This window comes from Xiphophorus maculatus, chromosome 17 (assembly GCF_002775205.1).
Source record: "Xiphophorus maculatus strain JP 163 A chromosome 17, X_maculatus-5.0-male, whole genome shotgun sequence".
Lineage (NCBI taxonomy): Eukaryota > Metazoa > Chordata > Actinopteri > Cyprinodontiformes > Poeciliidae > Xiphophorus > Xiphophorus maculatus.
In genome coordinates this window covers 1,524,054-1,546,531 of record NC_036459.1, presented here as the reverse complement: position 1 = coordinate 1,546,531, position 22,478 = coordinate 1,524,054, and the positions used below count along the sequence as shown (strand labels likewise).

General features: G+C 39.1%; 1 protein-coding gene across 1 annotated transcript in view; it reads right to left on the bottom strand.

Annotated features, from left to right (window-relative positions):
• Positions 1-22,478, bottom strand: part of trhde (thyrotropin releasing hormone degrading enzyme) — a 150,570-nt gene that overhangs the window by 5,517 nt on the left and 122,575 nt on the right. The window contains exons 12-20 of the mRNA XM_023349784.1: positions 20,672-20,760; positions 18,694-18,827; positions 18,541-18,596; positions 11,052-11,199; positions 10,857-10,960; positions 10,256-10,363; positions 3,181-3,348; positions 467-607; positions 301-382 (exon numbers count right to left, since the gene is read on the bottom strand). Of these exons, the coding sequence (XP_023205552.1) occupies positions 301-382; positions 467-607; positions 3,181-3,348; positions 10,256-10,363; positions 10,857-10,960; positions 11,052-11,199; positions 18,541-18,596; positions 18,694-18,827; positions 20,672-20,760 (1,030 nt within the window). The remainder of the gene's footprint in view (positions 1-300; positions 383-466; positions 608-3,180; positions 3,349-10,255; positions 10,364-10,856; positions 10,961-11,051; positions 11,200-18,540; positions 18,597-18,693; positions 18,828-20,671; positions 20,761-22,478) is intronic.

Here is a 22,478-nt window from a genome sequence, read left to right as displayed (position 1 = left end):
CTAAAAACCACGAGCCATTTCCTCTTAGCACTAAGCTAGCGGATTTGTTTTGGTATTTACCCAGAATGCCGCGCGCTGTAGTACACTTCCTGTTTTTGCATTCAATCGAACAGAGAGCTAGGTTTGTAGGTGGACCAGAGTTTGAGTTTCAGGTCAAATACGCATTCGCACCTCCAAAACAAACCAGACTGGAGTTGGACTGAAGCTGTTTTCACACCTGATCGTCCTGCAGATTCGGTTTGTTTTTGGACCAAAACTGCAACATTAGTTTCATTTTTTTGTTTGTGTTTCTGTATTTACCTCATTGAGTTCTCTCTCCGTGTTCAGGAACTCTGTGACTCCACCGATGAGTTTTGAATTCATGAACAAAGCTTCTCCGTATCTGGACAGAAACGGCGACGCGGTTAGAGGAGCACACAGAAACAGGAAACAGGAAGTAAACCGGGACAAGGCTCTCCTGTCTCACCGGGCGTTCAGGATCTCCCACTTGTCTCTGAAGTATTTCCAGGCCAGGTTCCGACCTTGCGGGTTTCGTCCAACGTGGATGATGACGTCGATCACGTCCTGCTCGGGGACCAGGTCGGAGGTCAGAGACAGGTTCAGTAACCTAGAAAAAACAAACACAAGAAGAAAAACATGATTTAAAGAAGGTTTGTAAAAAAGGATAAACTTCTACCAACTATAATTCATTTTAAAACAGGATGTAAAAGTCAAAATCAAATCATCAAGGTAGAAAATCACTTCAGAAAAAGTTCTGGTAGATTAAGCGTTTATGCCTGTCATACTTTCTATGTAAAATATCTAGGACTGAATCGATTAATCAGATTAATCGATTACTGAAATAATCGTTTAGTAATTTAGTAATTAATCGTTAACTGGAGGATACAAACTAAAAAAGGCCATTTGCTGAAAGAACACAAACACTCACAGCAGTAATTAAACCAAAACTATATAAAATTATCTACATTTTGAATTTAAAGTTAAATATGTTTAAGTATCTATTTAATTATTGATGAAATCTAAACTAGGGCTTTAACAATCAATTGGATTCTTTGTGATTTCAATTATTGAAATAATCGCCAACTAATTTAGTGACCAATTAATTGTTAATTGGATTATATAGACTGAAAAAAGGGCAATTTGTTGAAAAAACACACTTTGAGCAGTAATTAGGCCAAAACTATGCAATATATCTATACATTTGAATTTAAGAGCAAATATCAAAGTATTTTTTAAATATGCCATAAAAAGGTTCCATTTCTTACCAAATCTAAACTAGGCCTTAAACGATGAATCGTTATTAATAACTTAGTTATCTAGCTGACAGTAAGCTGATTGCTTCAAAAGTGACGCAATGTCGACAAAAATGGTCACTTTAAAATTTAAGTTAACTTCGTAGCGACTCTATATGAGTTGTAAAGTTTGGTTACTGTGCAGAATCAACAGTTAGTCGATGATCAACAACAAACCACCAGTTCAGCGTCTGCTTTTGAAAAACATCTTGATATGTGAGAATTTCTCTGATTCAGAACAGTTTTCCATCTGCACTGAAACATGACTTCCCCCAATTTCATTTCCCAAAAAGAAGAGCCCGCCTCCTACGCTGCAGGAAATGAAGCCTTCGGTCATGTTGGCAGAGACTCTCTGACCTTCAGCCACACAAACATGGAGCTGAGGCAGGAAAAGGTCAGGTGGTTTGATGAAAATTCATATTTTCTCGCTGTGTTGTCAGGCGTCCCTCCGCTCGCTGTTCCTGTCAACCAAAAATCACTTCCTGAAAGGACACACCTGAGCTACAGTAATCAGATTACTCCAGGCTGCAGCTGACTGACAGAAATATTTCACAAACACAAGAAATAGCATGTTGTTTTTGTTGTTGTTCTTTTTTAGATGTGGGAGGGAAAAAGTTCAGTTTTCTTTCACTTTCCTTTTTCCCATTTCTGTGTTTTCCTGTTGGTTTGGTTTCTGCTGCCGTTTCATTAAACCCTGAAATCAATTTCCTCTCCTTTCCCACAATCCCTCTGTGCTGAAACCATTTCCTCTGTGACCAATCAGGGAGCTTCACGGCTTCGCGTGATGACTCCTGCGTGTGTGTGTGAATGTGTGGCTGATTGGATAAGGTTTACCTGCACACACACACACATTCATGCAACAACCTGGCTCTGAGTGTGTAACATCCATCTTCCACATATTTCTGAACACAATAGCTGCGGCTAACGGCTGATAAACACTCTGATGTTCCCACAGACGCAGCCAAAGCTGCATTCCTCTGCTTTAAGCTCACATTTTCACCAACTTTCATTCACTTTGCATCATCTTTAGTCAGAATATCACAGGAACCAATCTTCTACAGCCTGACCTTTCACCTCATTTAAATGAAAATATTTGACCTCTGAAGCTTAGTAATTATGTAAGCAGCTGTAATCTGATTACTGGGTTGATGTAGTAGAGCTTAATGATTTGCTCGTTACTGAAAAAGGAAGCCAGATTAGAGTAACGCGTTCCTGAAATGACGCAGTATTAGAGTAATTGCAGATGGACTAAAAAATTATTAATTTTTCTGCCAATAAAAATCAGAAACTTCTGAACTGCAAAAGTGAAAAATTTGCATGAGAAAAACTCAGAAACATCAAAATTTGGCAAAAAGTCTTTGAGAATAATCTCAGAATTTGTTTTTAGGAAAAACGAGAAAATTCTTCATCTCCAAAGTCAAAAATGTGCCAAGAAAAACTGAGACTTTGAGGTTAATGTCAGACATTTTCTAGGATGAAACTAGAACATTTTTGGTACCGAAAGTCAAAAGTTTGCAGAAAAAATAAAAAATCTCAGAAATATTGAGTAATCTCTATATTTTTCTAAGAAACTCAAAATTTTCTGAAGAATTTTAAATTTGTTAAACTTCAGTATTTTTTCTAGAAAAATTTCTGAGATTAATCTCAAACTTTGTGAGATTTTTTGGAGAAATTTACTCTTTATTTCCACAATGGCTGCAATACTCTGCTGTTTTCTTCTGCAGGGACACTCACATATTTCCATCCTCTGAATGCTAATGAACAGCTAGCTAGAGCCTCACAAAGCAGAGTAAACAATGGTGTAATATAATCCCAGAATGAAGAGCGACCTCTGAGCCACTCCCCGTCTGATTGATCGTATTGATTAGGCTTTAACCCCTTCCTGCACCTGTTGAGGAGGAAGGTGTTGTCGGAGCAGGTCAGCGCCTCCAGCAGGATCTTCTTCTCTGAGACGGCGCTGGTGGAGTGAAACTTCATCCAGATAAACTCCCACACGTCCTCGTCCATCAGGCTGACCCCGGTGCAGTAAACGATGTCCCGGATGTTGGGAGGAATCCTGCAGATGGGATGGAAATGAAAAAAATAAGAGAGTTCAGACATGGGAAATGTAAAGTGTGTTGATAAGGGCTGGATTTAACTGGTGAGGGAAGAGCAGGACGAGAGCAGGAAACGTAATGAATCCAAAAGCCCTGATAAGACGCTTCCTCTGGATTAACCCCAACACTTTCTGGGTGCTAATTTCTCCCTCAGCAGGAAGCTGCTTTGAAAAACCTCCAGCTGGACATGAAAACCAGACTTTACACTGCAAAAACACAGCATTTTTATGTAGTTTCTTGTGCAAATATACTAGTTGACTTTGAATAAGACAAAACTAACTTAAAAGTAACTTTTCAGCAAGATGTAGGAGTTTAAGTAAATAATTCCTTATCAATAAAAAAGTGCCAGTTCCACTGGCAGATTATTTTACTATAACATGGGGAAAATGTCTTTCCATTTCAACTAGAAGATATTTATTGATAAGGAATTATTGACTTAAAACAACCTCCTATATTTTTATGGAACGTTATTTCTAAGTTAGTTCTGTCTTATTTCAATTATATTAAGATATTTGCACCAAAAACACTTGGTCAAATTTGGTGTTTTTACAGTGTAACACAGTCGACACATTTGTCAAAATTCATAAAATTCACAGCATTTCACTTTTATTTTCATTAAAATCGGTGCCAAACTCTGACTGGTGAAAATATGTGATTTTTAAAAATCCAGAAATGTTTCAAAATAGATTTTTCTCTTTAAAACAAGAAGAAAAACTGCATGTGAATTTGAGAGTAATCAAAATCAGGACTGGCAAATCTGCAGCCTCATTATATTCATGTTCAACTTGCTTCCCATCTGTAGTTTTTGGCAGTGTTATCATTCCTAGTAAACACTTCAACAGAGTGAACTGGGATGTAGAGCGGACGTGTTGACTGACAGCATCAGAATGAGCCGTTCATATGCTGCTTATCACAACATATCCCCAACTCAACATTTACACTCGCTCTGGAAAATGGCTGCAAACCGATGTGCACAACTATACATCTTTGAAAAGCAGAAGTGGAGCCTCCTGCACAACCATTAAGAATGCAGCAAATGGTCTCTGGATGGTAAGTCAACAACAAAACTCTTGTCTTTTCCAGCAGCCATTGAACCGGCTGACTAAATGTTCTGAAACGCTGCTGGGGTTGCTAGGTAACAGACTGGGCTTGGTTGGGGTTGCTAGGTAATGGCACAGTTTCTGCTGATTTGTGACTTACCAATAAGGAGGTTTTTGAAATGGCTTGTTTTCTAGACACCAAAAATCATTAAATTATTGCCAGAAAATGGTTGGATGTTTTTTGTTTATTTTAAAGAGCTTGGTCTGTTTTAAGAAGCCGTTGAGACCCAAATGGAAGAATGAAAACAGAAATATTAGAATTTTGCATAACAGTCCCCTTTTAACAAAAACGTAATTCACAGCATACCTCTAAACTTAGCCTTTAAAAGGGGGTCCGATGCGTTAGTATGTGGCTTTTGTCCCCATAAGGTTGGAAAAGGTCTTTATTTAGCTACATAAACAATCAATCAATCAAATTTTATTTGTATAGCACATTTCAGCAGCAAGGCATTTCAAAATGCTTTACATCATTACAAACACAGAATCACAATGCAATATAGAATCAACAATCAAAACATGACATTAGGTCAAGTTCCATCAATAAATTTGTAATTGATTACGTTTCAAGTACAATCCTAACCAGGTGGGTTTTTAGTTGAGATTTAAACAGGTATAAACACACAAACTGGATCCTCAGTAAAATTAAATTATATTCATTTCTTTCACACCGTGAAACTGACCTAAATGGTCAGAAAGCAAAACTAAGTGAGCTCCTCTGACTGTCACATATTAAACTGCTGAACTCTGTGTGTGTGTGTGTGTGTGTGTGTGTGTGTGCGTGTATGTGTGTGTGTAGGGGCGTGTGTGTGTGTGCGTGTGTGTGTGGGTGTATGTGTGTGTGTGGGTGTGTGTGGTTGTTTATATAATGACCAACCTCCTTAAGACTGATTGGTAATATGGGGACCAAAGTACAGGACCTCATGTTTTAGGGTTTCTGTTTAGAACAGGGGGTCCAAAGTGCGGCTCAAGGGCCATTTGTGGCACTTGGAATATGTTTATATGGCCCCTGACTGTAGTTGAAGAATGGTGCAAATTTCACTTGTGACAAAACAATTTTCACATCTTAAAGGTAAATTTATCTGCCAGTGGAAAATGATGTATTTTTAAAAAAAGCTGCTATATCTTGCAGTAAAGTTACTTGTGAGTTAGTTTTTGTCTTTTTTAAGTGTACTAAGATATTTGCACTAAAATCTACACCAAAGTTACTGTTTCTTTGTGTTTTTTGCAGTGTGGGAGGTGTTCGGTGGTCATCTTGACCAATGATCTCTGCTTCCCTTCTTGCTAACTTAAACGTAATCTGTTGTCATTGCGTTGCCATGGCAACCGGTGTCCACTGGGAGTAAAGCCAACACAGAGAGCGAGAAAAACAAAAGATATGAGTCGATTTTAGTTGTTCTTTGCCCTTTTTTCAGTCTTATTCTTGCTTTGCTGTGGCGAACTGCAGCTGCTGTAATTTCAAAAGGATCAATAAACGACAAAAACTGGATTAACTGCCTCGTTTGTTTGTAAGACGTCAAACAGGATAAAATGTTTCATAAAGTTTTTTACAAATTACGTCTTCTACAGTTGAAATTATGTCCAGTACAAAGGAGAAAATTCACTTAGTTCTGGCTTTTTTGAAGTGTAAAATGAATGGAAGTCAATACACACTCCTAGTGCAGGCAGAAAGACAAACCAGAGGGTGTGTGTGAGTGTGTGTGTTAGTGAGTGATCCAGGGACAATTGCATTATTTACCGACCTGGGAAATCTTTTTAGAGATGCTCCACTTAAGAGCAACACAAACACATTCCTGCTGACGGTGGCAGAAAGCGTTCCTCCATGACAGCAGCTGCCAACGCTAAACTCCACCTCCTCCATTTTTCCTCCCTGTTCCTGAATGTCCGTCCCGTCTCTGATAAAACTTCAGAGTGATAACGTGACGTTTTCTTGTTCTGCCGTGTCCCCCTCCAGATGGCTCTGATGCTATTAGCTTCCTCCCTCTGAGTCGGTGTGTGTGCTGCAGTCTGCAGAGAATGTTTCGGGTCCTGAAGCTATTTTTTCTGAAATTTCTCGTCCTTCCTCTGCATCAAAGTCCCACTCTGACAGTAAACATGCCTCTGCACCATCTGCTCGCTCCGTCCGTCGCTCTGTCTGTGGGATTCTGCAGTGTAAGTGTCACTCTGGCGTTCCCCAGAGCTGCTGATGAAACATTTAACTGATCGGGCAGAAAAACAGCGGCCTAGTTAAAGGTTAAAGGTTGAGGTACGTCAGGAGACTTGTTCCAGCAGACAGACTCAGACATGAAGTTTTAAATCTCCTTCAGGAGCAAAAGGCTGCTTTCTGTCTGATTCATTGTGTTTATGACGAAGTAAAAGGGCCACGCTAAGAAAATGAAACAAATATTAATAAGTCCTTAAATTACAACTTTATTCTCATGATGTTATGACTTCATTCTCGTAACAGTCGGTCTCTCCCATCGTCGTGGAGGAAATTGGAAACGTTTTTTCCAGAGTTGCTTCACTTCGTTGGGTTTTGCAGACACTTGTCTTTGAATGTCCCACCACATCATCTGGGCTTTGAATAGGCCCTTCCAAACACTGACTGTTTTCTTTCTCAGTCATTTTGTTGCTGTCTGGGATTATTGGTTTGTTCTTGATCCAGTTTGGCTCCAGCTCCAGTTGTTCCCTGGGTATCACTGGTAGTTTGGTTACCAGTTGGATCCAGTTGCTGTTTGTGTGAAAAACTACTGGGGATAAACGACCATTAACCAGAGCCGATTAACGTCAGAACAATGAAATGATCAGGAATTAGTGCTCTGAGTAAATCCATCCCTCACAGGCTTGACTGACTGACTGACAGTGAAACGGTGTGTTGATGCTTTCACACGACTATAGGAGATAATTTAATCTCCATGTTCAGTGGGTGTACCTCCATTTCCTGTAATCTGATTAGACATGCTGCTTCTGCTGGAAAAGGGTCTAAGCCAATAATTATGCTCTGTTGCAGACCTCTGCGGTTTAATTTGTTAACTATTATTGAGCTTTGTAAAAATATTCACAACCCCAGGACATTTTTTCATGTTCTGGAAACACAAAAACTAATCTGTTTTACTGAGATTTTATGTGACACGGAGAAGGAAAATAACTAAATAATCTGAAATGTGAAGCCAATGCAAAACTCAGAGTGATGAATACAAAGAAACTCCAGTACTTTTCCCATCTTCTTTCATTTTCAACGTGCTTTATGAAGAGTAACTGGATGGATAAACCTGCGCGCTGTCGCCCCCTACAGGCACGGCTGTGAAACGAGGCTACAGATTAAACAGCAGCTGAACCTTTCTGCTTTAAAAGGCATAAATTTAAAGCCAGACTCATTTTCTTTAGAAATGCTGGATATAATTCATAAAATAGTGGAGAAAAGGAGGTTAATTGAGGTGAAGCAGTTTATTGGTGCCTGTAACCCCGTTACAAGTTTAATCCATCCATTTGTCACCAAGATAACTTCAACAAAGATCTTCTTACAGCCATTAATTTACAATGAATCCCCAATGTGGTTTGATTAATATTCCATATATTGCTCTGTTCAGTAATTACTCTGTCCCGGTTCTGGTCTTTGCGGTTTTACATTCAGGTGCGACTCTGAGGAAAATAAGAGCTAATATTTAGTCCTGATTGGAGCAGCCTGGGGTCAGATTAGCTCTTCTCTGTCAAGGCTTCAATTATGGGATTCTGATATTAAAAGAATGTTTGGGATTTAAAAATACGCACAGACAGAAAGACTGCAGATAGGATTAATACGTTTTTAAAATCACCCTTTGGAAACATTAATCCTGAATGAATTATTCGTCACTTTCCCACCAACATGGATAAAATCTATACAAAACGACTAAAATGTTAACAGAAAATGCTTCATTTTATTGGTGGAATCGGGATAATTTCAGCGTTTGTAATTTTAATAGAAAACTACCAACAAAATAATCAACAATTTCAATTAAAAACCCCAATTTGATACTAAGGTATTGAATAGACATCAAGGACACAGATATTTATTGTTCTTATCGGTTCTTCAACCATCAGTTCGGTGCTACATGCTCATCACTGAGATGCTATTTCAGGCTAACTCTCTTTAGCACAACCTGAACACACTTTTCCAGCGTCCAATCAGATCGTTTTTATTTAAAAACAAATGTTGATGATTGTGCGTCAGATTTAACAGGAGTAGCAGAAACACGCAAAGGTTGGGAAACTGTTTACTAAAGAGAATGTTTTCTAAATATATATATTATATATAATATATTTTATAAATCAAATCAAAGCAGTTTTAGTTATGTTAATCAAGTCTATCCAGATCCTCGCACTTTTCCGTGCTAACGCATCATTGTTAGTTTATTGCAAGTTTTCCACAAAAAAAGTCAAAAATATTAGATATTATAATTAAGTGATGCTAACTCCCACCTGCAGGTGGCAGTATTTACTACTTCTACTGCTGTGTCAGCCTAAGTTCAAGTCAAATTTTTGCAGAATATTGTGCAAAAATGAAAAACATTTCTTAATTTGCTCAACAAATTATTGATTTTGATATCTAAGAATCACAAAATCCTGGAGGAACTCCACAGTTCATGAAGATGGTCCATATTGTTTTATTTTAAGAAGTACAGACACAGCTGTTTATTTTAATTTCAAGTGATTATTATTGGGTTTGATCACAAAAAGCTTCATGACTTAATCTGTTATAAACCATAAACAGTTTTTAGATACAATCCTGACGTGTAAAACAACCCAGAAGATAAATATTCATTCATAAACGTTGCTTAATGAAGTCAGAACGTTTTTTTCTGGGTTGTATTATTTAAGGAAGCCTCTCATCATCAGCTCCCCGCTGTCCTCCACAGAACTCAAGCATCTGTTTCTATTTAATTTGCCGTTTGAAATTTAATTTCACAGATCTTGTTAGGAACCCAGAGGGAGCGAACACGGACGGAACGCAAATAAACTTTGATGGAAACACAAGAGAAGAAAGACGGGATCATGTGACCAAATCGATGATCAGACATGGCTGACGGATGTTTGTTGTGTTTTCAGATCTTATTGATTTGCAGGAATGTCAAACTCATTTCCATTTTGGGATAAATCAGAGTCATGAATGTTCTTAAAGGGCCAGATGTACCAGAATGCATTGATAAAACCCATCAAACTGTTAAAACATTAACAAACGGCTATATGTGCATCCGATAAGTGATTCTTAAAATTAAATAATATTTTGTGATTTTTTTGTTTACAATCTAAATCACTGATTTGTGGAGCTAATTTAGAAATATTTGTAAAATATTTTTCAATATTTACACTTCTGTATGACGGTAAATGTGAGTTTTTGTTCGATAACCGACTATAACTAGAATCAAGTAAAGCTGAGGAAGCAGTGTAGTAGAATTAAATACTGCCACCTGTAGGTGGGAGTTAGCATCACATAAACCCAAAGTTTTGACAGTTTTGGTGGAAAATTTACAGAAAAATCAAAATGAATTATTATTGTAAAAACGTGTGTGGATCTGTTGATTTTTCATGATCGTGAAATCGCAAAAAACTGGAGAGACTGAAGAAAACTGGAAGTTAACAGATAAAAACAAATATTTTATTTGGTTTTATAAAGGTTTTAATAAAACCTTTAACATAATGTTAAAGGTTTTATGTGGACCCGGGTCTTGAGTTGGACACACGAGGACTAAAGTTTAAGCTTTAATGTGGCTGCGATGCATGCAGGTACGCCTCAGAAAAGTGTGTGCTGCACCTGTTCTTGTTGCTGGAGATCCAGTCGGAGATGTAGGCGACGGCCTGGCGGTGGCACTGCTTGTTGCCGAAGCTGCAGGCCAGCATGATGAGCTCCCGCTGCAGCTCTCTGCAGGAAACAGGAAGACATTCTGACCAATAACAGAGACGGAGGATTAATCTGGACTCCACCGGAGTGACCATCACTCTGCCTGCTAATGAGACGCAGAGACGAGTTTTTTATTTAATCGACTCGGGGCAAAGCTGAGAGAAAAAAACTGAATCTGGAGAATTTCCAAATATCCGTCAGATATTTCTTCTTCTGCAGAGGAAATAAAGCGGCTCTACTGTGACCTCCAGTCAGGATTTGTTTGAGCCGTTCTGTTTCCAAGATGGAATAATTATAAGTAACATATAAATTAATTTACTCAGGATTTACTCTGCCCCACACAGGGTCATAAGTATACATACAGCCTGATTGAAACGGTTTTAGATTATTTCAACATCAGCGTTTATAATAACACTTTAAAGTTTTAAACAGAGTGACTCGCTAACAGACCAGCCTGCTGCCTTATGCAGACCAACAGCGATTGGACCCGGCTGACCAGAACCGCTTTTCTTACTCAGTCTGGTACGACGCCTGCAGGATGTTTCCCTCTGTTCCCGGTCCGTTTGTCGGCCAGCCCATCTGATGGTACCGGGACGCCACCTGCTTCAGCACGTAATCCTGGACACACACACACAGAGACACACACACTGGGTCAGCACCAGCGGCCCATTCTGGAGCTCAGATGGATCATGACGGATCGGTTGTTTACGCTGAACAGCCTGTAGTCGTCTGTGCGGTCCAACAGTTTGTCCAGCTGGTACAGCGCCCGGCTGGCGGCGTGCCACGGCAGGAAGGACGTCTCCTCTGGCAGGTAGCCAATCAGCTGCAGGGGAACGCCCTGTGGGAGGTACCCCGCCCTGAGAGTGGGAGTGGGGAGAGTCAGGACGCAGACCAGAACTTCACCGGTCCACAGAGAGATGGTTCTGTCTTGAACACACCTGAGTGAAATTTCCCTCCCACCATCTTCAGATCTAAAAAAAACTGGTGTCAACGTTAACGACACCAAAGCCCCGCCCCCGGACAACAGGAAGTAGAATGTTTTACTTTGAAAAGTCCATATTTGACCTAATATGGACTTAGGTCAAAGCGTTTTCCTGATCTTGTTTTCTCGCTGTTGTAATGTTGACAATTAGTAGCAAAGCACTGTGTCCAGTTTTTGTTTATATGTCAGGTGTATGTTTAAGATTTAGTGTGTTATATTGACAACTTAGCATCTAAACCCAATGCTAGTCATGGTCTGCTAGCAGCTTTTTGACCTCCAGCAGGGAGATGGCGGAGTGACATCACGAAGCAACAGGTCTGTACAGTCCAATCTGATCAGAACCAAACAATATTATTATTGTTATTCATAGCCAAACACCTACGGCTGCACAACACAAATGCCGTAACAATCATCTTGTCTAAAACTGCTGGTATTCTCTAATAACCTTCCTCTCTTCTCTCTTTAAACTGCTGCTGAGGATGTTTGGAACTCACCGAGGTGCATTCAGGGTCATTAAATCAATGTAAAGTCAGATTCCACAGTGCAGACTTGCTCTTCATTTCAACTCTCAGGAGTGATCCTCAGAATAGCTCAACACAGAAACAAGTTGAGGGAAAGTTGGCCTCTAAATGCCACAGCAACTATCAGGCAGGCCGAGCCACATCCACAACCTGGCGCATAGTAACGAGCTCTCTGTGTGCGTTTGTTAACATTCATGCTGGTTTTGTACCTGCTTCCTGCTTCAACCTTCAGCCTGAACCTCATGAATATCGATTGGGGCCTGAGGTTGAGCAGGGAGCGTATACTCACGAGGTTCAGACATCTTCAGATAGGGAAGATGTTTTCACTCAACAGATCCACACAAACACTTGACTGGAATGTTCAGGGACAGGCCGACACTCTGACGTCCACTGAAAGTTAATCTGTCGGCGATAAGACTCTCTAAGTCTCTGAGCAGCAGAGAAACCCCTCAATTCCAACCCATCGCATTTCCATAATCTGCCTCGCGTCGTCGCCAGGACCCATCATGCACCTGGGCTCCAATGCATTTCCATAATCCATCCGGTCTGCGGAGACTTTTGGTTCAAAACGATCCAAAACGCTGACAAGATTTTACATGAAAGAACCAGGAGAGAGAAAGAGAGAAGAGCAAGATGTGGCGGTAACCATGGCAACGTCAGTCGACCGTTAATCTGTTTTCTTTCCTGTACTCGTCCCCTCAGCGTTTTCCATTTTTATCAAACTCCATCCATCATCTATCTGTCCATATTAGCATTCCAACTCTCATCTCTCCTCAAACTGAAAGTGAGATAAGAGGCGGACATGTTGACGCTTCAAAACACAAACCGGTTTGAAACGGAGACACGAGGACGACGGTGTCAACCAAACTCTGGGAAGTCATCAGGACGGGCGTCATGGTCTGGGTTTGTGTTTCTGACCGGTTCTGTTCTTCCTCACTTTATTTATATCACTTTCTCCGTCAGTTATACACAAGACAGCAGCTTTAGCCAGAATACATGAGACAAAACGATCCAATCTGAGTTAATCTGAGAACTGACATGCTTCTTGGTACTTTCCAGAACTTACAGGGTACTTTCCACAGAACCATCAGTTTACTTCCTAAATTATAGAAGGTATGTACTGATACTGTTATGGAGCTCACATGGTTAATTAAAAAACTTACAGGTTATGTTTTGGTACTTGCCACAACTTCCCAGAATTATTGGGTTACTTTCTAGAATGTACAAGGTAAAGTTTTTTCTTTTACGTTCAGGGAAAGGACACTTTTCCTGAACTATCAGGTTATTTTCTTACGACAGCATATTAGAGACACTGTAAAAAAAGAAAAAGAAAAATTTCTGCCAAAAATGTCTGAAATTTTGCAATTAATCTAAAAAAATATTCTAGAAAACCAATTATTTTATTTTTTTAAACTTGGATATTTCGGAGATTGAAAATTTGTAAATTTCTTAGAAAACCCCCAGAAATGTTTTGATTAATCTCAGAAATTGTACTTGAAATTTTCAAAGTTTTAAAAATCAAACATTTTTCGACTTGCAGACGTACCAGATTACTTTTTGCAGAACCAAAACATTGCTTTTTGGAAAACTGTATTTGTTTTACTTACATCTTTTCAGGCAGACATGTTTTCTGGTACTTTCTAAAACTTGGCGAGTTATTTTCACAAGTTACTGTTTCTTTTCTAGATCTTTCTGGTTACAACGCACAGTCAGGTACTTTATGGATCTTACCGGTGGTCTTACATAAACCAAAGTGGTGCTTTCCAGGACTTAGAGGATATTTGCCTGGAATTTCCAGAATCTAGATAGTTTTTTGAGTCCTTTTATATTTTTACTTTCTGACATTTTCAAGAATATACAGGATACTTGTTGCATCAGACAATCTGAAACCTGTTTAATTAGCTCACAGTTTCCTTTCAGGGACTCATTTGTGTCATGATCTAAAGCAGTACTTAGATCAATTTCTAACAGTTTTCATTAATGTGTGGATTAGGGAGTCATATTTGCAACAGAAGTGTTTTTCTCTGCAGGGTTTATATTTTTGACACTATATAGCATTTCTTAAACCATTTTGCTTTTAAAGAACCGTTTCACCTCCACAGCAGAGCAGCAGCTCTTTGGATCCGTTGAGAAATGGAGGAAACTGAGGAGATTAGCAGGTAGATTTTTAATTTTCCTTCCCAGTTGTTGTCTCCGTTTGGGTCTCTCTCCCAGCGTTGTCGTCTTAATGAGCTCATTAACTCCTTAACATTGTTAAGGGCCAGTTAATTGTTTGTCCATTAGCTATTAGCAAGGCTCAGTGGCGAGCCAACAAGGGACGGCTGTGATCGCGCACACACACGGACACACACAAAGGGAGGCGACATCCATCACTGTTTAAGCACAGAGTCAAACAGACACAGTCATTTATTACTGCAGGACCAGCTTCACACACACACCAGCATGATAACACACACACTGCCACCAATTGGCATTTATTGCTCCTGTTCTCAGTCAATCGAAGTGTGAGTGGGAGGAGAATCAGCGTGACTGAAATTAATCCTGAGATTAAATGTCCTTCCAGGCGTAATCAATTCACTGAGAAGAAATGCTGAAATAACATCTTTGTAAACAAGAAGTATTTTTGCGGCTTAAATGGGCGAAGCAGGCGGTCCTAACAAGGATGGAGTGGATCTCCGTCTCTCATCCGTTTCAGCTGAAATTCATCACCGGCTGGCAGGAGTTTTATTAATCCACTTTATCAGAAGTTTAAATTAAGAAAAGTGATCTATTAAAGGGTGAAAATAATTATCTGGGATCAATAAATACAAATTCAGCTTCCAAACTTTAGGCCAGATGTGAACTACAAGGAAAACTTGTGATAAAAAAAATAAAATAATATCCAGGAGGAAAAGATGTGGAGAGCAGAGGCTGATAATCTATCAGTAAGACGCAGCAGCTCCCAGAGATTTTAACTCTTCCTCAGATTAATTATTGTTCTTACATTTTAAATGGGTTGGAAAAACAACACAAGCCACAATTTATTCTATTTATAAAGAATAAAAAAAAGAATGTTATTAAATCTAAACAATGCTCTTAACGTGTAGCTTTGTGATGCCAAATGATGCAGTACCTCCACCAGGCCTTTAGGGGGTGACAGAAATTCACCAAAACAATGAAGCAGGTGTAGAATGAAACATCTCTGATGAGGAAATGACATCATAATAACAAATGGAAATCCTTTTGTTTGGGAGATTTGAGTTTTAAGACCAGATTCTTCTGATGGTGCGGAAACGATTTAAACTTTTCTGATTCTCAGAAAAGTTTCAATTCTGAGCAAAAATCTGAATTTTGTGGGAAAATTTTTTTATTCTGAGATAGAAGTGAGAAATCTGATTTTCTCTGATTCTAAAAACTCTAACATATAAATATATTTTACTGCTGTTCTTCTTTTCTTTTGTTTGCTTTAAATTTACTTTGCTCAGTCATAACTTTTTTATTGTTTTATTATGCTATGTTCAATAAAGTCAAACTAAGTTTAAAAAAAAAAGTCTAAATTCTAAACTAAAATTCTGGGATTAAAGTTGGAATTAGAATTAAAATTCTCAGATTAAAATCAGAGGCAGAATTCATGAGACTAAAGTCAAGATTATCAGATTAAAGTCAAAACTTTTAGATTAAAATCAGAGTTTTCTGAAGGTTTATAAACTGGACCATTACTATACATGAACCCTGATAAAAGCTGAAGGCGGTTTGTTATTTTCGGGGCAGCAGCAGTTGGAGTCTGGCGGATTAAATGCAGCAGTAATTTCTCCTGATGTTTCTGAGCCTCACAGAATCGATTAAGCGAGTTTCATGCGTGGTGACAAAAACTGTCAAAGGTTTCTCTCTTTTTTAAAAAAACATTAAGACAAATAAATGATGAAAAGTTGACGGAAGTTATTGCGGAGTAGCGGCGGCTGATCGCTTCCCGTCGTGACAGATTCAGGCTGAGGAAGCTGCTTCAGCTGTCAGGGTGAATATTAATGGATATGTAGCTCCTTTTTCTGTGCAGATGGGAACTCGTCAGCGCGCGGCTCCTCAGAGGATGACAGCGCAGTAGTCTGGAGCTGCTGCTCATTCAACATGACAGAGCGCAGATGGTGGAGTGAGGGGGTGGAAACAGAGACAGCAGTGGATTGAGTTACAGAGCCGGTGTCACCCTGGATTTCTGTTACGGTGCTCACGGCGCCGCGGGCTGAACGCGCCGCGGTGAGGCGGGACGGCTGCAGGAGATTAACCGGCCGCGTCTTCAGCAGGCTGCTCACTTTCTGCTCACGCTGACCGGATCGGCTCTGAATGCAGAGCAGATCAGGTGTTTGTTACCGCGGAGCAGATCCAGTTTCTCTTGCTGCTCTGCAGTGACTCACCATCTAGTAATAATCCAGATTAATCTGATAAAAGCTGTACATACAGCATTCAGCCAGAAAACAGCCAATCAGAGCCAGGAGGAGGGGCTTAGCGCTGTTAATCATGCTAGTGTACACGCTGTTCACTTCCTCTCCTGCTCTCTCTGCTATGCTACAACTTCTTCCCGACAGCAGATTTGTTGTGAATGCTAAAGCTAGCATAGCCACTGACGATGTCAGATAAACAGTTTTCCTTTTGGAGTTAGTTGTTTCTCAGCACGTACATGAGGATGATTGACAGCGCTATGACCCTCCTTCTGACTCTGATTGGTTGTTTTTAACCGGGAGCGGTGCATTTTTGCAGATCGCTATAAAAGCTCAGGGAGTTTGACTTTTTTCATCTCTCTCGTAACATTTTGTCACAACATGGTGACGGTTTTAGCAAATATGTAAAAAAACAGGCTTATAATGGTCCAGATTTATTTGATTAGAATTACAGTTTTTTTTCATAAATGTCAACAAAAGGTGCTTAGTATGAGTTGGTTTCATTTTTTACAGAATTTGAACCAGGTGAATCTAAAAATGAAACTTAAGGAGTTTCAGTTAAAACATATTTACAGACAAAAACTTTTTCACCTTAAATTCAAAATGTTTTTCCAGTTTTGGCTTAATTTCTGCTCTGACTGTATTGTTTTTCGTTTTTGAGTCAGAATACTCAAGTTAACGATTAATCGATTACTAAATTAATTGCCAATTATTTTTAACAATCGATTAATCACGATTAATTAATCCAATTAATCGTTTCAGTCCTACTATGTTTCACTTATTTCTAACTGATCTGCTCCTTTGGCTGAAGCTCTGTATGAAAAACAGAAGGTCTGTTAGGAAAGTCAGTGAAAAGTTTCTATATTTCAATAATCCAATTCAAGATGTCAAATTCACTTTCTCAGTTTCATTACACATCCTGATGTTTTTCAAGCAGTTATTTCCTGAGAAACGGTGATGATTACGGTTCACAGCTGAGGAGAACCCAATGAGCCAGAAACCTGGTTTAGCCCACATCAATAAAACTGTATTTTAATAGAGAAATGTTTCGTTTCTATGCCTATAAAGTCATGTTGACTTGATAGTTGCCCAGCACACAGTCCCTGCTGAAGAATCAGGCTGTTCACACGTTGCTTCGTCTAAGGAGCTAAAATCCTGTTGTACTTATGAGAAATAAACTACTAATATTATGTTAATATATATTGTTGGACGAGGACTTTAACATTTTTATTTTGATTAATTATTGACATTGTTTTTAATGTGTTAAAAATGTTAACACAATTAATTTCTTTCTTTTTTAAACATTCATAAGTCCAAAGATGGAACCTCTGTATTTGTTTCTGGTACGTCTATAAATCTGACGCACAACCGACATCCACAAACAACACAAAGCTGATTCTCTGGTCCCACTGGGGGTTAATTTCTGCTTTTAAACGATCTGATTGGACGCTGGAAAAGACTATCGTTGTGTTCAAGTTGTGCTAAAAGGAGTTAGCCTTTCAGGGCTAAAATAGCATCAATGCTAAACATGTTGCTAATGCTAATGTTAGCTTCTACATTTCTAACAAAGTTCCATGAATGATCAGGGTTTCCTGAAACACTGAACCAATCTGAAGGTCGAATAATCAAAATTACAGATTAAAAACAATAAATATCTTTGTTTTTAAGCTCATATGTCTATTTATAAAATAATTTACCAGCAAAAATTGTTTTTTAACTGAAAGTGTTGTTTATTTTGTGGATATATCGTTTTCAAATAAAAGTGATTCATTTCATCGAGTCTCATCGATATTAAATTGTGTTTTTAAATCTGTAACCAGTGTACAGTTTTATTTTCTGACAGTTTCTCATCAGTCACTCTTTGTTTTTTATCTGGTGTATAAAAATTAAAAAATTGTGTCATCTGCAAATGTTTGGTTGCTTCCTATTGGTGTCAACAAAACAAGATCAGAAATCAGAAATGCCAGCAGGATAAAATGGACAAATGAGGAGAAACATCCGTCTAATACCAACGGTTGTAAGTGGCAACAACAAAATCAAGAAGTAGTCAGCGGAGACTCAAGAACCAAGTAAAACTAAGTAGCAGGAGGTCAGACAGATAAACGACGCTGCCAAATAAAAGTGTAGATCTCTTGGTTAAACTTTAAAAGATTAGTTCAAAGGGGAGATAAAACTACAAAAAGTCTTTTAGCTACAAGATAGGTCAATAAAACTTATCAAGACTGTGAAATACTTTGACCGACTCGGTCTTCCAACCCAATTGGCTGAGGTCACGTGACTCACCTGGCCAGGTTGAAGGCGTCGTCGATGAGACCTGCTCTGTTTCCAACAGAAATGATCTGGGAAGGAGAAAAAACAGCCGGAATTGAGTTGATTTGGTGATCAGATCTGGAAATCATTCAGAAAAATCAATGCAGACAAACAGAGAAGGTTTACCTGAGGATTGTTGTGAAGTTGCTGAATGAGTAGTTTCCAGTTCTGGAGGTCATAGTTCACGCGGAAGTAGCCGGTCTGGTTGATGTTTCCCAGCAACCAGGTGCTGTCATCCATCTGACCAATCCTGTGGTTTTCTGAGTTAAACAACAAAATTAAATTAGATCTGTAAACTAAAGCATTAGAGGGATTATCACGCAGTATGCCGATGATGTCTTGATGTACATTTTAGTTGATTATTGGCGTCTCCTTCAACCTTTTCAAACAGTTCATTCAGTCATTTCCCAACTGTCCTTTGATGAACTTTCACCTCTGACCTGCTAACTAAATCCTGAAGTTCAGCTCTTGGGTTTTTGGTCAATTCTCTGGGCTGAACTTGCAGGAACGTCGATTCCTGGGAAGATTGTCAGATGTCTTTGTCTTCCAGTTGTGAATAACCTTCAGATACTTTGTCAGGGTCAGCACTGCAAAAACACAAAATTCTACCAAGTACTTTGGTGCCAACACCTTATTACACCTGAAATAAGACAAAACAAACTTAGAATTAACTCTTGTTTTAAGTCAATAATTTCTTCATGTTGATGAAAAAGTAGTGGAGACATTTTAACTTAAAATCTGGGAAACATGTCTTGTTTAAGAGGCAGATTTTGTCACTTCTAACTAATAGTTTTTCATCAATATTAAAGAATTATTGACTTAAAACAAGCTGAAAAGTTACTTGTAAGTTTGCTTTGTCATACTTTAAGTGTAATAAGATATTGGCACCAAAAATACTGGGTAAGATTTTGTGTTTTTGCAGTGTTGGGTGTTTGAACCCTTCCCGGACCGATTGGCTGTAACAGCTGCTTCTCTAGAAAGACGTCACCGCTGATGTTTTCCTGCCTTGGAATATTTCAGCCTTTAAAATTGCTTTAATAAAGGTGGTAAAATGGATAATGGGTTAGTCTATGCACTTAGAGGTTTTCCATTTTAGCTTAATCTTCATCAAACCTCCCCAGGAGCTAGTCTGAGCCCAGCAGATGAAGCGGTTGCATTTTGTAGGTTTGTGGATCAGCAGCATCATGGGGCCACAGGATTAAACCAGCACATCCTGCTGAAATGAGGTTTGAAGCTTCAGTAAAGCAGCTTGTAGGACGTTTCCCACTTTGAGAAACAGCCAGGTGATAAAAACAGAACGCAGCTGTTGGCCCACTTCTTCTTCTTCTTGGATTTAAACCAACTCCTCGCTCTCCTTGCATCAGATTCGTGCCAGAGCGGCGAAGTGGAGATTACCCTCGTCAGGCTTTAATAAGACAACCGGCGCGAGCTTCACGTTCACAGAGCAAAACAAGTGTTTTATTAGCGGGGAACGGAGCCAGCAGGAGCCAAAATCCAACACCAAGCAGTTCAGGATCAATTCTCAAAACATTATTTTGTTCAAAAACAGGAATGAAATGAGCTTTATTCACTAAAACAGAACCCCTGGAGGGTTTTGTTCTGCAGAAACAATGATGAAAAGAGAAAACAAAAAAACAAAATGGGGTTTATTCTCAAAGCTTTTTGTTTGTCAAAGTAAAGAGGGGACCTACGACGGAGATTAATCCGAGTGAACAAACAATTGATCAAATCTTTGCGTCAGAAAGCTGACCTGTTAACAAAAGAGTAATCCTTTCAAAAGAACAGCAGAAGCAGCGGCGTTTTAAAAAACATGAAAGGATAAAAAGCAATCAGGATTTTTCTTTTTTGACGCCAAATTACAGGAACCTTAACGATGTTTATTCCCTCCGCCTACAAACCTGAGAACACGCTGCACCTGTGAACCTTTAAAGCCCCAGCAGAGGCAGCTCACAAGTACAGAGCTGAGCAGATAATTAATTTGAGAAGCTGAGCCGGTTTGATCCGCTAACAGATCCTCCCAAGGAAACAGCTCGTTATCTCCTGGCAACAACAGGTGGAAATAAAGTTTCAGAGACGATCAGCGGCGTCTCCGGCGGCGCCGTACCTGTCCTGTTGTTGATCCAGATGAGGCTCTCCAGGCAGACCGTGGACGCGTTTCCCACGGCGACGGTCAATGGGACCTGCCACTGTAAACTGCAGAGGGGGAGAAGGATGTTAGTGACGGTCAGCGGGATTGGATCTGGTTTTATTGCCCCTGTTAAGAGAGCGAGGGTCATCGGTCAGCTGGAAATGAGGCGAGCGACAGCCACAGCGGCGCAGCGCAGGCAGCAGATATCAGTCAGGAGAAACCGACTGGAGGCCGGTGTCTCTGTCAGGGAAAAGCTAGCTTTGCATTTTCACACCTTTAGCAAGTTAAATAAACTTTAAAAGTGATCCATTATACTTCTTTGAGCAGGTTAGGGTTGATCCAATGGTGATACAAAACATGTTCATCACATTCTATACTCAAAATCATTTTGTTTACACTCACGTGTGAAAATAGCTGCAAACTGATGCGCAATTATACAACCGTACATCTTTGAAAAGCAGAAGTGGAGCCTTCTGCACAACAAATGAAAAAAGCAGGAAGAGGTTTCTGGATGGTAAGTCAGCAACAAAACACTTGTCTTTTCCAGCAGCCATTGTACAGCACATAGAGCGGTCTTCAGTCAGAGGCTTCTTCAGATTTGGAGTAACACAGACTGCTACAGGAAATCTTTCCTGCCAACAGCCATCACCATCGACGACAACTCTGAAGAATCTGTTAATACGAGTCACGAGAACGTTTACGTTGGATTGAATTTGAAAACCAGCTGACCAAATGTGCTGGACTTCAGCTTTGGTTGCTAGGTAACACTCTGAAACTCAGCTTTGGTTGCTAGGTAACACTCTGAAACTCAGCTTTGGTTGCTAGGTAATGCAGAGCCTACATTCCGCAGGTTTTGAAACGGCTCATTTTCCAAACACCAAAAAATCGAATTGCAAAAGAAATGGCTGGATGATGCTGTTTTTTACGGGGTTTTTTAGAAACAGTTGAAACCCAAATGCTTCTGATCTCTTCAGTGAGTTAAACTGATCTCAAAGGTAAATACTCATTTTTTTCAAAATTTACTCTAGATTGTTCAAGCTTTATTTTTATATACAAAATCCTTTATTCATGTACATCTGCAGTGTTTTATTTTCACTAAAGCTATAAAATCAAATTCAGTTTTTGTGTTTCTCTTCATTTAAACCATTATTACACTATTTTACTGTACAGTAAATTGTGAATAAGTGCAATACATTGAAACTTGAATATTTTCTGGAAAAATGGATGAAAGCATTAAATCACAGAACATTTTCTGTCCTAAAAGAGGCAAAAACAGTGTACATATTGACGTTTAGGAGTAAACTGTGTGTGACTAAGCTACAGGAAAGGAAAGGATAACGCCTGAGAAATACAAAGAGAAAACAAATGTAGCATAATAAGCCTAACAGCCAACAGCTGCATATATAAATGTATAAAATATAATGAACTATCTAGACCCAGAATCATCTTCTTAACATAAAGACTTCTGGACCGGAGTGACTAATAATTACATTATTAGGTTAATCGGATGAAAAACTGGCACATTGTTTTTATTTAATTAAAGTAAAAAGTGTTTTAAAAATAAAAAACATAATGTATTTTCTTTATTTCATATTACAATCACGCACTGATTTATTTTGCTCATTGCAAAAATATGAATATACTGAAGTTGCAGCGCTACAAAATACGAAAACATTTTGTGCTGCTGTTAAAAAGCACAAAGTGAACAGATTCATTCATGCTAAGTGTTTTGTGGAGGTGAATTAGACTGCTGGTACGTGAAGAAAATAATCTTTGATCTAAT